This window comes from Oryctolagus cuniculus, chromosome 1 (genome assembly GCF_964237555.1).
Source record: "Oryctolagus cuniculus chromosome 1, mOryCun1.1, whole genome shotgun sequence".
Classification (NCBI taxonomy): domain Eukaryota; kingdom Metazoa; phylum Chordata; class Mammalia; order Lagomorpha; family Leporidae; genus Oryctolagus; species Oryctolagus cuniculus.
The window spans coordinates 101,941,625-101,957,852 of NC_091432.1; the positions used below are offsets into that span (position 1 = coordinate 101,941,625).

Consider the following 16,228-nt stretch of genomic DNA (forward strand, 5'->3'; position numbering starts at 1 on the left):
CCCAGGATGACTCCAATGTGCAGCCTTAGCTGAGAGAATCACTGCTTTAAAAATGTGAATTTCACTCGAGTGTAAGTTATATTAGGAAGGTAAACAAAAGAGATTTTGGCCATAATTTGTTTAGCGTCCGTTGATCCAGCATCTGTTATGTTACAGATAATCTTGTAGGTAATGGAGATACCCCAGAAAACAAAACACAAGACGCCCTTCCCTGTTAGAGTTTGTAATCAGCTGGCATGAGCAGCTATTTAGGATGATTCCTGTTCCATATTTAACTGCTAACAGTATATGTGCATTTGTACTTAGAATTCTTACTATCTTAATTATTACATCACCTACTGATATGAACAGAACTCTATAATGAAAAATGTTATTGTAAACTTTTATGCCAGTTTCACTTAGTAATTCACTAAGTAATTTCTAACATGTCTATTTTTTTTCACTTCTCAGTGTTTTGCAGTTTCTTATATACCAGAGAATTTGTCTAAAATCAGTAGTATGCATTATTTAAAGGCAGTCGTATGAGGCTGTTAGCAGAACTATCACAAGCATTTAATTTCTCATCTTAATAAGAAGTGATATAAAAGCTCATATTTTCCACATTGATTTTTAAGAATTTATATTTTGATCCAACTTAGTTAATATTATACTTTTATTTGTCATAGTACATTTGTATTTCCTCTTCGATTATTCACTATCATGTCATGTCTTAATTTTTCCATCTGTTCCTTTATAGGGAACACATTTGATATACCGTTTATACTCTCTTCTATACCATTAGCAAGAACAAACCCAATGATCCCCCTTTTAACTCCAATACAATTGTTTTTTGCAGCTTGTCAGTTTCCTAATAATGCTTTGGATTAAGTGCTTTTAAATTAGCTTACTATGCAGAATTATTATTTTTAAAAAACATTAGAAAAATGAAAAAAATTTTATTTGAAAAAATTTTAACAGCCATATAAAAATTTATGTATTTATGGGGTACCATGTGATGTTATACATGTATACATTGTATAATGTCCAATCAGGGTAAATTATCTTTTTCCTCAAACATGTTTTCTAAGATTTATTTATTATTTGAAAGGTAAAGTTAGAGAGAGGCAGAGGCAGAGGGAGAGGTCTTCCATCTGCTGATTCACTCCCCAAATGGCCTCAATGGCTGGAGCTGGGCCAATCCAAAGCCAAGAGCCAGGAGTTTCTTCTGGGTCTCCCACGTGGGTGCAGGCCCCAAGGACTTTTATCATCTTCTGCTGCTTTCCCAGGCATCATTAGCAGGGAACTGGATCAGAAATAGAGCAACTGGCACTTGAACTTGTGACGGTATGGAATGTCAGCACTGCAGGGGGCGGCTTTACCCAATGTGACACAGCAACAGCCCCCTTTCCTCAAACATTTAACATTTGTTTATAGTAAAAACATCTAAAATTCTGTCTTCTAGATTTTTTTAGAGAGAGAGAAGTGTACATAGCATTAACATTATCTGTTCCTACTGTGCAATAAAACACCCGAACTTGTTACCCCATCTAGCTTTAACTTAGCACCTAGAAATCAACCTTTCCCCACTACTCTCTCCCTGTTTCCTTTCCCAGCCCACTGATAAAAGTAAACCATCATATTTTTTACTTCTACAACCTTCTTGTTTTTAGAATCCACATATGAGTGAGATCATGGGACCCTTGTCTTTCTGTGTTTGCTTGGCTTATTTCACTTAACATAATGACCTCTAGTTCCATCCATGTCATTGTGAATGATAAGATTTTATTAGTGATGGACACTTAGGTTTCCATTCTTGGCCATTGTGAACAGGGCTGCTGTGAACTTGAGAATGCAGGTTTCTCTTGAACAGAGGGCTTCTATTTCCCTTACATTTAAACCCAGGATTGGGATTGCTGAGGCATCTCCAGGCAGCACAGTGCCTGCATGTATTTACATTCCCACCAATGTGCAAGACTCCCTTTTCTCCAATCCTCGCCAGCACTTGCTATCTTTTCTCTTTTATTTAATTACCAATCTAATTGGAGCAATTTATTTATTTTCAATTTATTTTTAGTAATATAAGCACTTATCATGTAGTTCATAGACACAATTCCAAGAATGTAATGATACTTCCCTCCCTGAGTGGAGGGATTGAACACGTTCACAAGGACAAGTCGCACTCATAGTGCCATTTGGTATAAGCAGCCTAAAGATAATGATGTACAGAAATGAACCTGTACCAGGTAGAAACTGAGGACTGTTGTAGAAAGTGGCATCAGAAGAGAAGAAATGAATCCTAACCAACTTTTGATGCTGCCGCTGTAACTGTTATCACTACTATAAGCAGTAGTGTCATTTAAGTGCCATCTAATCATTTTTCTAATTCAAGTAATGTATATGTACTTTGTTTTATGTAAAATTGCATATTTTGGTTATCTTTTACTCACAATTTCTGTTATTTTTTAAATTATTTTTTGTTTATTTGAAAGGCAGAGATACAGGGAAAAAAAGAAGAGAAAGGTGGAAAGAGAGAGAGAGATAAAGAGAAAGAAACAGAGAGGTCTTCCATCAGCTGATTCACCCCCATAATGGCCACAACCACCATAGTTGGGCCATCTTCCGCTGCTTTCCCAGGCACATTAGCAGGAAGCTGGATCAGAAGTGGAGCAGCCAGGATGAAACAGGCACCCATATGGGATGCTGCCACCACAGATAGAAACTTAACTAACTTCTACACCACATCACTACCCCCTTTAGCTACCTTATATATGTTCTGTAAAATCATATATATCCTTTTTTCCTCTTGAGTTTTCTCTTTCTGCTCTTCCTTCTTTAGCTGTTCTGTTAGATTAGCATTTGTACACATGATGGAACACTGGCAGAAGGCCCTGACCCCTAGGGGCCAGGCCTTTAGATATTTTAGGAGGGCTCGGGTTGGGGTGTGGGTAGGGAGTAGCAAGCAGAGGGGAACCTAGAAGTGGTCTTTCAGGTGGCTGTGGGGGGTGGGGTATGAAGGCAATAGAGTGTGAGACCCAAATGAGATTCAAGGGCAAGGAATACATTATTTTTTTTTAATTTATTTTTTTAATTAATTTGTAGAGTTACAGACAGAGAGAGAGAAAGAGAGAGAGAAAAATATTCCCTCTGTTGGTTCACTCCCCAAATGGCCACCATGAATGCTGAGCCAATCCAAAGCCAGGAGCCAGGTGCTTCTTCCTGGTCTCCCATGTGGGTGCAGGGGCCCAAGCACTGCCTTCCCTGGCCACAGCAGAGAGCTGGACCGGAAGAGGAGCATCCAGGACTAGAACCCGGTGCCTATATGGGATGCCAGTGCTGCAGGAGGAGGATTAACCAAGTGAGCCACGATGCCGGTCCCAAGAATACATTCTAATGTTTATCTATCTTTTGGGCAATGAGCGAGAATGGCTGACTCAGTTTAGATAAGGAGATGGGGCACCATTTTCTCTCCGGCTACTTCCTGCTGAAATGGAGTTTAGACATGGAGCTAGGACTTGCAGGGGTCTGTACTCGAGATCTGATTGATTGAAGAAGACAAGCAGTCTTGTGTTGCTCCTGTAAGATGGCTTGAGATACAACAGTTATCATTCCAACAAGAACCTTTGGAATAAATTAATTATTTAAAAATCTTGTTCTTTGAGTATTTATAGGAGTCTTATAGAAGTTGAAGATGATCTTCTCACAAACTTAACTGCTTAATGAATTTAAAAAAAAAAAAAAACACTTAATGAGAAGCAAATCCCTGGAAAATATCTGAATGAAGTCTCAGATCGTGGTTTAATATTTCATCATATAAAATGAGTAAAGGGAAGAGAGTTTGGCATAGCCATCAAGATGCTTGAGTACCCTTTTGGTGTCTGGATTTGATTCCTGACTCCAGTTTCATACTAATGCAGACCCTGGGAGGCAGTGGTAGTGACTCAAGTAATCGGGTTGCTGCTAGCCACATGGAAGACTAGGATTGAGACTAGGTTCCTGGCTTCCTTCTGGGGGCTGGTGTAGGCATTTGAGAAATGAACCAGCAGATGGGATATCTGTCTCAAATACATAAGCAAATAATCAAAAATATAACATAAAATAATTAAAGGAGGATTCTATTATTTTTAGACCACTGGAAAGGAATGCTGTTTTTATGGATTTATTTTACATTGATCTCTGAATCCTGAACAGAATGAAGGTTTATTAATTCTTGATGATGTAATACTAAAGATTTTCATTGATCTTAAGAATTTTGACTTTGAGGAGCATTATCTTGCTTCTTTGTTACTGAATTTTTCCCCTTTTTAAACTTTATCTGCATGCAAGTGGCCTGATTAAAGTTACATTGTCTTTATTTCCTTTTTTTCTTAATAACGAAACTAATTTTTAGTTCTTTCTAGCAGAGCATGTTTATTGTTGAATATTGGTGGAATTGGAACAGGTTTTTTTTCCCGCCTTAGTTCTAGACAAGGAGCCTAAGAGATGGAAATCACAGTAGCAGCCCTTTTTATTGGTGGAGCCATTGGAGAACATGCCTTCATAGATGGCACAGAAGATGTAGTAACACTGAACTACAGAGTTAGAAAGATTTAACCATGCAGGTTCAGGCCAAGCTGGAGAGCAGAGTAACTGTGTGGTCCGTGCTTGTGGGCAGGTCCCAGAGAGAAATGCAGAGCCAAAGAGACTGGCTCTCTAGGACTTAAGTCCTCTTCCTAGACATTGGGCAGTGGTTTTGTTCATATGAATGCCTACACTCAGATTTGCAGGGGGCTTTCTTCTTAACCAGGTATGCATTTCACTCAGAGACCTTCTAGAGCCCAGCACACTGCTATATACCAGGCAGGTTGTACCCTGTCGGTTATGGAGAATAAATGGTTCTCTCAAAAAATACACAGTCTGGTCCATAAATAAGTGCTAAAGTGTGCAGTACAGTCACATTATAGAAACCAAAGGACCAGGAAATAAACAAAACTAGACTAATCCAAGAAAATGTAATGGAAAAAGAAGCCTGGAGTTGAGCTTGGGAGACACGTGTGATATGCGTGAGGCAGCACTGGACTTAAAGGAAATTTATTTCAGCACTTATAACTTCACTTTTTCTCTCCCTTCACCTGCGGGAAAGTGGGAAGTAAGATTACAGAGGTTAAGGAGATCCAGGTTGTAGACAACTTTGGGAAAAAAAGCAGAGGACCCTCCTGAGACCTGTGATTTGTAGCTCAGATTAATTTTTTTAAGATTTATTTATTTGTAGAGCAGAGTTAGAGAGAGAGTGTGTCTTCCAGGTCTCTCACGAGGGTGCAAGGCCCCAAGCACTTGGGCCATCTTCTATGGCTTTCCCAGGTGCATTATCAGGGAGCTGGATCACAAGTGGAGCAACCAGGACTTGAACCAATGTCCATTTGGGATGCCAGTGACTTCACCCATGTAGCTCAGATTTTTTTTTTAATATTTATTTATTTATTTGAAAGAGTTACACAGAGGAGAGAGAGAGAGAGAGAGGTCTTCCATCCGATGGTTCGCTCCCCAATTGGCCACAACAGCGGTAGCTGGGCTGATCCAAAAGCCAGGAGCTAGGAGCTTCTTCTGGGTCTCCCACATGAGTGCAGAGGCCCAAGGAGTTGGGCCGTCTTCTGCTGCTTTCCCAGTGTTAGTAAAATGGCTCAGTCTTATCTATGGTGCAATCTACACCTTGACACCATCCTAGGCCCTAGCCCTTGCCACCACTGCTGGAAGCCAGGTGGCCACATGGCCCAATCACCCGTGTCAGCTCCACCCCCATCCTAATGGGATTCACTGCTCCTACTTCCCTGCCTCCCCCTCCTTCCCACAAAGTTGTTTTTTTTGTTTTTTTTTTTGTTTGTTTGTTTGTTTTGTTTTTTTTTGACAGGCAGAGTGGACAGAGAGAGAGAGAGAGACAGAGAGAAAGATCTTCCTTTTGCCGTTGGTTCACCCTCTAATGGCTGCCGTGGCCGGCGGGCTGCGGCCGGCGCACCGCGCTGATCCGATGGCAGTAGCCAGGTTCTTATCCTGATCTCCCATGGGGTGCAGGGCCCAAGCACTTGGGCCATCCTCCACTGCACTCCCTGGCCACAGCAGAGAGCTGGCCTGGAAGAGGGGCAACCGGGACAGAATCCAGAGCCCCGACCGGGACTAGAACCTGGTGTGCCAGCGCCGCAAGGCGGAGGATCAGCCTAGTGAGCCATGGTGCTGGCCTCTGCAAAGTTTTAAGAACACCTGTTCCTGAACACATGGTTCTCTTTCTGTCTCCAGACCTCTCTCCCTCTTTCTGTCTCTTTCTCTCTCAATCTCTCTCTTTTTTTTCCATCTCTCTGTCTCTCTCTCTCTCTCTCTCAATCGCTCTCTTATGCTCTCCTTCTCCCTCTTTTCCTTTTTTGCCCCTTCCCTCCGGTCTGTTGGGTTTCCCCCAGTAAATCCTTTCCCTTACACCCAGGCCATAGCAGAGAGCTGGATCGGAAGTGGAACAGCCGGGGCTCCAACCAGCATCCATACAGGATGCCAGCACTGCAGGTGATGGCTTTACTCGCTATGCCACAGCGCCGGCCCCTACTTTTTTTTTTTTTTTTTTTTAGTATTAGAGTGATTTGATTAAAAATTACTCCTAAGGCAAGTTCTTAGGGAGGTAGTCAAGGAAAGAAATCAGTTGAGTGGGGCCAGCACTGTGGTGTAGCAGTGCTGCTGCCTGCAGTGCCAGCCTGCAGACCAGCCTCCCATATGGGTGCCTGCTCGAGACCCAGCTGCTCCACTTCTGATCCACTCTCTGCTATGGCTTGGGAAAGCAGTGGAAGATGGCCCAGGTGATTGGGACCCTGCACCTGCATGGGAGACCCAGAAGAAGCTCCTGGCTCCTGGCTTTGGATAGGCACAGCTCCAACTGTTGCAGCCATCTGGGGAGTGAACCAGCGGATGGAAGACCTCTCCTTCTCTCTCTGTGTAACTCTTTCAAATAAATAATAAATTTTTAAACAAAAAAAGAGATCAGTTGAGAAACAAAACTAATCTAGGAGATGTTCATTGCTATGACAATGAAAAACTTGAGAAGAAAAAATCAGGAATTGATCAACTGTATTTTAAGAATGTATTATATGGCCGGCGCCGCGGCTCAATAGGCTAATCCTCCACCTAGCGGCGCCGGCACACCAGGTTCTAGTCCCGGTCGGGGTGCCGGATTCTGTCCCGGTTGCCCCTCTTCCAGGCCAGCTCTCTGCTGTGGCCCGGGAACGCAGTGGAGGATGGCCCAAGTGCTTGGGCCCTGCACCCCATGGGAGACCAGGATAAGTACCTGGCTCCTGCCTTCGGATCAGCGCAGTGCGCCAGCCGTGGCGGCCATTGGAGGGTGAACCAACGGCAAAAGGAAGACCTTTCTCTCTGTCTCTCTCTCTCACTATCCACTCTGTCAAAAAAAAAATGTATTATATAAATTAAAAACTAGATGCCATAGTTGTGACATCATGGGTAAAACTACTGCCTATGATGCCAGCATCCCATATGGGTGCTAGTTCCTATCCTGACTGCTCCACTTCCCATCCAGCTCCCTGCTAATGGCCTAGGAAAAACAGCAGATGATGGCCCAAGTGTTTGGACCCTTGCCATCCACATGGGAGACCTGGATGAGGGTCCTGGCTCCTGACTTCAGCCTAGCCCAGTTCTGACCATTGAGGCTGTTGCAGGGGTGAACCAGCAGATGGAAGACCTCTCTCTCTCTCTCTCTCTCTCTCTCTGTCTCTCTTTGTAACTCCAACTTTCAAATAAATAAATAAATCTTTTAAAAAAAGAAAAAGAAATCAACAAAGTTGACTGAAATTTCAAGAATGCAGTGTTGTGACAATGAAGAGTTTCTTTAAGGGAAATTGGGAGTGAGATATGTTACTGTTCATAGATGTGAAAATGAAGCCAAGGAATCAGTGTGTACTCTAAAAGTGATAGTATATTTCATAGTTTCCTTTTGTTAAGTATGAAAAATTAATCAAAAACATGAGTTTCCATTTTTTAATATTCTCTTTATTTTGTTTTACCTTCAGAAATTTTTTTCTTTACCACTTTTAAAGTCATTTTGATGAATTTCACGGAGCCCATATAAACATCTCTGTAGTGTATAAAATGTCCTTTTTAGTGGATTTCTGATGTTTCTATCCACCAAGCTTTTTCTCCTCCCATGATTTTGTTGATACAGGTGCACCTCAGGAACTCCCACATCCATTTCCATATACGGTTCTGATCAAGCTGCCAATCAAGGCTCCACCTTCTCTTGGCCATGGTAATTGGGCAAAGTAGTGAAGTTATTATCTAAACTGTGCTGATGTGATTCCGTGTCTCAAGAATTAGCAGCTTGTGTGGCGACCGTAGAGTCAAAGAACAGATAGTGCTAAATCATCATACACGGAAATTCTAGAAGCTTTGCCACTGAAACCCTGGATTCTGTCCTGGACTCTAACCTTCCAAAGGCTCAAGTGTTGAGTTCTTGCTTTGATCCTATGACCTTTGCTGTGTGCTGCCAGTAAATGTCCCAAGCCCTTTAAATAAATTAAAAAAAAGTTTATCTTTCTAATAGATAAAGGGTTCAATTGATAAATCCAGTGTATCTTAGAGTTTTTCCTTTTCATCTTTTATTTACCTATTAGTAATTGCATGGTATTTTTTAGGAGCAAATATGACTTGTACTAAAATATAACTTCTGATACAATGTATTTCTTGGTGTAGATAGGAAAAGTAGTTTTCTTCATATTAAAACACAATTAGTTTATTTTAGGGCCACAGGGGTAGCTGCATCTTGGTGATAGTTTTAAGCGACTTCTCCTCGACCCAGCTCCACCACTGTGTTTAATATGAACTTGAGAAATGGGAGAGTGGCCGTGTCATTGGGGAAATGACAAATGTGTTTGGAGCGTTTCTCATTTGTACCCTCTGTTCTGTACCATTTTTATAGATGTTTGTTGCCTTATCGGTTAATAATGTATTTTTCTATGTAATGCCACACTATTCTCACATAATACGTTTCAGTTTAAGTTCATTTGATGTAAAATCATTTCTACTTGATCTGTCTGAAATATCTGATCCTAATTATAGTTGAGAATCTTCATACAGTTAATGTTAAATGTAAAGCTGCATTCCTCTAGCGTGTACTTTGGGGGGATTTGATTCAGGACAGGTTCCAAATACGGGCTGATGTGGGACTTTCCCAAACTGTCTCTTGCCTGAGATGGGGCTTGGGTTTTTTGGAAAAGGGGAATTAGAAGCATGTCTCACCTTTCCTACAGAACGTTCTGGAGTGGACATGTCAGAGATGATGTTACTGGCTGTTTGATCCAGCTGACCCTGTGACTTTTGTTTAACTAGAGCTGTCCAGACCTGCAGCCGTTTGTCTTTAAGTCATAGAGGTTATGTTCTTAGCGTTGTTTTGTACCTTGAAGTTAGTGCTTTTCAAAGAACACTAAGAGCAGTTTTATAAATGAAAGATCTCATGCTCATCTGACTTTCTAAATATAGTAACTTTAGATACTGGAGTTTGTGTTTGATTGATTTTGATTGATTTTTGCTGTATTCTTTTACATTGTAAATTTTTTTGGATCACTTTTATAAAGATTCATTCAAAATTATTGTTTTACTGGCAGAGTAACAGGGTAGGCAAGAGTAAGAGACAGAAAAAAAGGGAGAGATAAATATCTTCCATCTGCTGGTTCATTCCCCAATGGCCACAATGGCCCGGGCTGGGCCAGGCCAAAGCCAGTAGCCTAGAATTCCATTTGGGCCTCTCACATGAATGGCAGGGGCCCAAGCCCTTGGGCCATTCTCTGATGCTTTCTCAAGTACATTAGCAGGGAGCTAGATCGGAAGTGAAGCTGCCAAGACTTGAACCCTGACAGTCCTATATGGGATGCTGGTGCTATAAGCGGTAGCTTAACCTGCTGCAGCATAATGCCGGCCCTGGCTCATTTTTTTTAAGATCTCAAAAATAATAGCAATTTTTTGGATAAATTTTAACCTTTCAACCTTTTTCAGGTAATTGAGAAAATTTGATATAATAATCTTACTTCCATAGTGTTATTGTTAGGATCAAAATGGATTATATTAACTCAAAGAGGAACAAGTCTGTTTGAAGAGAGAAGCACCAGGAAGTGGGCTTGGATCACCATGGGCAAAAGAAATTGATTCCAGACTCCAGCACCAAAGCCCAGTGTTTGACATTCAGGCCTCAAAAAGGGAGGCCCTCATAAATGCTGGAAGTTTCAAAAGTTAGACTCACCCTTGATGTTGACAGATTCTAGTGTCTTCCTAACCTGTCATAAGTGTGCACTGTGCTCCTTCATTTATTGCAGTGACCCAAACAGAGCCCAGCACAGCTGTTTGTATTTGGTCTCCAGTGCAAGTGGACCAGGGCCATGTGACTGGGAAAGCTAGACTGAGGCTGTCTTTTTACCTACAGATGTTTTAATGTGCTTAACATTATCCAATACTAGCAACCAACATAGTCTAAATACCACAGCAGGATCTGATTAGCTTTTTCAGATCACTGCCTTTATTTGCTGTTTGCAAAAAAGCTTAATCCAGTGCTATAGATCAGGCTTCCCGCTGAGCTCTTGGGTAGTTTTCTCTCATTCTTTGTGCTCACTGTGGCCGAGTGAGAAGATGCCTCCTCCTCCTGAATTAAAACTGTAAAGTAGTAACTGTAGTAGCAGGGGATAAAGAGAAGGAAAAAAGCCCACGGAAAAAGAGAATATTGTCTATTCACACGAAGTAGTTTCCTTTCTATAAACAAATGAATTCATAAATACTGACCTCACTCTCTCTTCTAGTCAGTGCATAGCTGTTAAGTTTCATTCGGTTTTAGTGGTACCTACTTTGTGTGGAAGTCTGTTGTTTTTTTTTTCCATTTTTATTTTGTTTAACCAAACTCAATTTTACCAGAATTACAGAGCACTGGCCAAAGCAGTGATCTTATTTCTTCCAACTACCACCATCACCTCCCCCCAGCACACACACCCCTAACTTCATTTCTGGAACGTTCCAACACTTACGCAGACATGAAATTTGAATTCTGTGTAACCCACATTGTAAATTCTCAACAAACTGTAATGCTAGAGATGCTTTCTCTTGATCTTTATTGGGCTTATGAAATTAGATCATGAATTTAATTATTCCAGTAACATTACAATAACCCTAGCAGAAAAAGAATAGTTCTAACTTGACATATAGAAGCCAGTAAGTATATTTAGTTCAAAAACATTTTCACAGATTTTTTAAATTTGCCAACATTTTTTGGAATGGCACACTTCAGACAAATGGGTGATCTGCAATATATGGCACATTTTAGTTTTCTTTCTGGAAACAGTAGTTTTTGGGTTTTTAGCAGGCTAAGGAGTAATTTTGGTAAGATAGAAAAAATTTTACCATATGGAATAGATCTTATTTTGTTAATAGAAAAGATCTCATTTGCATTAGAGTGAATACAATAAGGTTATAGGATCAGAAGTCCCAATCAGTGTTGTTGGTTTTTTTTTAAGTATTCACAAATTATCCTAATTTTGAGTAGCTTCTGTATTTGTGGAAAAGAAAGATTAATTTAGATTACTTGCAGTACTTTAACCAAGTGTTATATCTTTAGAGTTCATGATCATTTAATGGAAAAATCTAGACTCTGCATCCATCAGTTTGTATTGGTAAATTATGTGTTTAGATCAGCTCTTGGCCTTCACTCTTCTAATTTGTACTGGAATGAAGAGGGTGTGTATGTGTGCTGTGTGTGTGTGTGCTGTGTGTGTGTGTGTTCTACATCACATTAGGCAAGTAGAACAGCTGTACTTTTCCTTTCTCTTGAGTAGGGGACTATCTTCACAGCACCTTATGGTATTTACATTTTCACTGAATTTTTTACATAATCAGAGGCCACTCAAGGTACAACATATGGAGCCCTCAAAAACAAGTAGTCAGTATTATTAATACTGTAATCTGAAACACTGAAATAGACCAGGGATAACAAACTTCCTCACTGAGGGGACTTGTTGAATACTTTATACTCTTCAAAAATGTCATAATATTTAAAATGTTCACTTCATCCTGAACCAAAAATTTTAGTATTAAGTCTTACAAATTCTATTAAGCACAAACTTTAGAAAGTATAGTGTGTTGTATATTAAAGCATGATAAAAGATTTTGCTTCTATTTAATTATATATTTAACTAGCAACCATAATAAAAGAATTTCACACTGCTATTTTACATACGTAAGATAGGTTCTGTGATTTTAGGTTGTACTGAAATAATTTTGTCTAAATGTACAGTTTATGATTTATGTAGCACAGAGTTGGAATGAATTTTATTCTGTTTTGAATTGAAATACTTATTTTTAACCCCCAAAACACTGGAGTATGTTTCATGTAGAACAGTTATAGGGTTAATAACTATAATGAGTAATACAACTTGTTTCTGTGATGTAGTTGTGTTGGAAAGTTTCAAATTCTCAATTTATAAATTTGTCATTTTTAATTTTACAAAAATATTCATGTAATGAATGATATAATCTGAAAAAGTATTTCTAGATCTCTACAGATTATAAACTGTAACTGAATTTCAGTTACATGGTAGGTGAAAAATTTAACCAGTGTTTGTTTAATCTACTTTCAGTGAACTTTTAAAAGATAAATTCTCTTTGTAAGCTCTGTAAATCTTTCTACTTTACATCTATTTCTATTTTCATCACCTCTCTTTAGTTTTACTTTTTTCTAACACATAAACATACTTTAAAATACAAATTTATCCATATTTTCAGGGAAATAGTTTTCTAAAGCCTCCTATCTCATTTTACCAGTAACTCGCTTATTAAAGAAAAGGGATTGCTGCAGTAGTTTGTTGCTGCTTTGACACACCTCATTTTCTTTATTTCTCAAATAAAAATGAAAAGCTAATAGACTGGCGTATGGCCTCAACTTTTTGGAAACTTGCAACTTTTACTACTTTAAAATATAATTGCTTCCTTTGTCTCATGCATTAAAAACAAGGAGGAAAAGCTGAAGTCTGCCCAAGCCAGGTGTTTCTTCTTGGCAGCCTGCTCCCTAATGACTCTGCGCTCATAGAGCAGCTGCCTACCAGTCAGCTTTGTATGGCCTATTGTTGTTGCACACCCCTCGTTAATGCACATGCTGCCCAGGCAGACCCGAGCATGACATCAACTTGCTTATCTTAGAAACCTCCGAACCTGGCGCAGGGTGCTGAGGTTGTCTTGCATCTGCCTGGCCCACTAATTGTGAGCTTTCTGGCCTATGATTGGCTGTTATTCCACTCGGTAATAGGTTAAGCAAAGACATTGCCATTCCATCTGTTCAACCATTCATTGTTCTTCTTGCCTGCCTGGAAGTCTGCAGCTGAAATTGTGTTAAGGAGTTACTGCTGAGGCTGCTACAGCAACCAATGTCTTTGTATTTTCCTGCTAACGTGAGTATTTGTGCTACTTAATGCCTTGAAAGTTCAACTTTACTAAATATTTAGAGTATTAATGTAAACTCTTTAAAAGATAGCACCTCATGAAAGCCTACAAATTATTACATAGTATCAACATTCAGAAAATTCAGTTCCTTCTGTAATACATGTCTGTGAAGCAAATGTTTACGTTTTAATATTCTAGAGTTTTTAAATAATTACTAATAGCTCCATGAATATTTCTAAGACATTAGGCATGAAATATAATTAATCATTTGGAGCAAATGCTGTGTTTTTTTTTTTTGATAAATAGTGGATTTAGGTTTTATCTTCTCAGATTCTTTGGTTTCTTGAGATGTCACTGTCATGCCTTAGTGTTATAAAATGATAGTAATATTTGATGGATTTTCTATTGTCTTGAAAGTCTACCTTGGGGAGATGGATTGACATAGGTAAATGTTTCAGATAGCTTATTTTAAATATGATGAGTAAGCATTCAGTTGCCTTGTCAGCAATTTCAGCATTCATCTACACTTTCTAATTTCTCTTCTCTCACCCTTTTCCCTTTGTGCTAGTTTCAGATATTAGACTGAAGCTACCATTCCAAGAACTATTGCTTTCAAGAGTTCTGTAATGGGGAAGCCAGGAGGAGACAAAGACTTTGATCTCGCAGTTGGGAAGGAAAGGAAGAGCAGAAAGGGTTAAAAAGAGGTTTCCATTTCTCCCACATGCTCTATTGTGTGAGCATATGCATTCGTCTATTGAAAGTTTTCAGAAGATGGGCAGGCCACCAGTTGCTGGTCTCCTGCAGTTCCAGTAGACATCTGTTGCCCCAGAGCTTTAACCAATCTGTTCAAAGGGACATCCTGCCTTTGTTAGTTGCGGGATGCGGACAACAGCACTCACTCAAATACAATGGTAATTAAACACACAGCGACTACAGCAGTAGGTATTTATTACATATTCATTATTTCATTTCCATTGTTCTCATAGTATTACCATTTGGATAACAACCAGAACCCTCTTTCATGGCATTGTAACTTTACATTACAAACAAATAAATTGGTATACCATGTTTATGGTCTAATATTCCTGATTAATCTGAGGCTGTTTTAAATATAAAAAAGAAATTGTTTTGGCTTGATGTGAGATGAAGGAGTATCCAAGTTATCTAATGAAAACTTTCAGAAAAGTCTCTTCACTAAGTGAAAGAATTTCTGAGAATGTGATATGTTTCTAGTAAACAGTCGTTATATCATAAACTTGCACCCAGCTAATATAAAGTGTCTTTATAGAAACTTAAATAATGAGACTTCATCTAGAAGATTAACATGACAATGTAGTTGTTTTCCAACAGATAGTATTATTTAATTTTTATCTTGCCTTTAGAGAGAAAAACAGAGTTTCCAATGAAGTATCTGAGGGACATCTACAGACTTACTAACTGTGGAAATCTGTTTTTAGATCATCATATTTTTGCCTACCATTGTTTGTGTTCATTAATAGAGTAAGTGAAGGGTAATTATAATGTATCTCCAACATAAAATTTAAAACATAAGCCATATTTCTTGAAAGTTTATTGTAACTATAAAAAATATAAAGTTTATAAAACTGTAACTATAAAACTATAAACTTCATAAAGTATAAACTAATCTTTGTGTATAGAACCATGCTGCTGCTTCTTGAGAAATATTACTCTGATTAGCTAATATTTAGTTGGTTAAACATAAGATGATTTATATGTTTGCGTTTCAGTGAAGGTAAAACTTAAGTCTGATACTTGTTTAGAAATAAGGAGAAAGGAAGTTTCTGCCTTACATGTACTGATACGTGTTGTGATATTGTGTTCTTTTTATCTTACACTGAGCAGAAATAAATCTTATATGCCATTCTTTGTTCTAAAGTTTCTTACAGTGACTCCTTATAAGATTTTTACATTCCATTACATGAACAAATATTCCATGAGGCTTTGAAAATAATACTTTAGTATTTAATTTTTGTTGAATGATTTCAGAATATTGCCAATTTCTGGGTGGCTTTTAAATGCCCTATTAAATCTTAGGAGCCTTTTGCTGATTACACATGATTACATAGAATCAAATCTTTACAGTATATGGATTAGTACAAATCAGGTCATTTTAGATTTCTGTTATATGTTAGTCCTAGAAATTGAACTCATTCATCATTGTTTGTATTATTTCATATTTAGTCTCTTACTCTATAGAAACTAAAAATCATTTTACTGCTTAGTTAGGCCTTGATGACATAGGATCACTTTCTCTGAACTAACCAATGAAATCCACAGGATGAAGAGAGGCCTGTCATTGTGAGAAAATGTCTAACCAGAATATTTTGAAACAAAAATTATGTTGTCTAACAAAGTGTTAATTTTAAAAATTAGTTCAAGTGTACATTTTCCTAAGCATTAAAAATGAATATAATTATTGCAAACTTTTTACCTGAGTGTTATATACAAATTACATTGAGTTATCACAAGTTAAAGGTATGTGACAATCATTAAATACATTGATACACAAATGAGTTTCATTTGGTTCAATATTATAAAGTAACAAGCAATTGATAAACCCATTTTTCTGCCTTTTTAGTATTGTCATATAATAAACTATATATTATAGATTTAGGTAGTACCTTTGACACTTTATATAAAAACTTTAAATTGAAGACAATGTAGAAAGTTTAAATACTTTTTTTCCAGAGTGGTTAAGTTTCACTTTAAAAACTTCTTGGTATCTGGTTTTTGTTTCTTGGAAAAAGTGGAAATGTTAAAAGTAATTTCACCTAGCCTTTAAACAAAAAATTTC

At 38.4% G+C, this 16,228-nt stretch overlaps 1 protein-coding gene across 6 annotated transcripts in view; it reads left to right on the forward strand.

Moving 5' to 3' along the window:
- ZC3H12C (zinc finger CCCH-type containing 12C) overlaps window positions 1–16,228 on the forward strand; it is an 82,967-nt gene that overhangs the window by 25,648 nt on the left and 41,091 nt on the right. The window contains exon 1 of one of the 6 annotated variants that reach the window (XM_051849628.2): window positions 8,232–8,251. The exons of 4 other annotated variants lie outside the window; for them this stretch is intronic. In XM_051849628.2, the coding sequence (XP_051705588.1) occupies window positions 8,249–8,251 (3 nt within the window). In that variant the 5' untranslated portion in view covers window positions 8,232–8,248. Of the gene's footprint in view, window positions 1–8,231; window positions 8,252–13,299; window positions 13,422–16,228 lie in introns of those variants that run through there. One more of the 6 variants, XM_051849613.2, reaches the window with a different exon arrangement.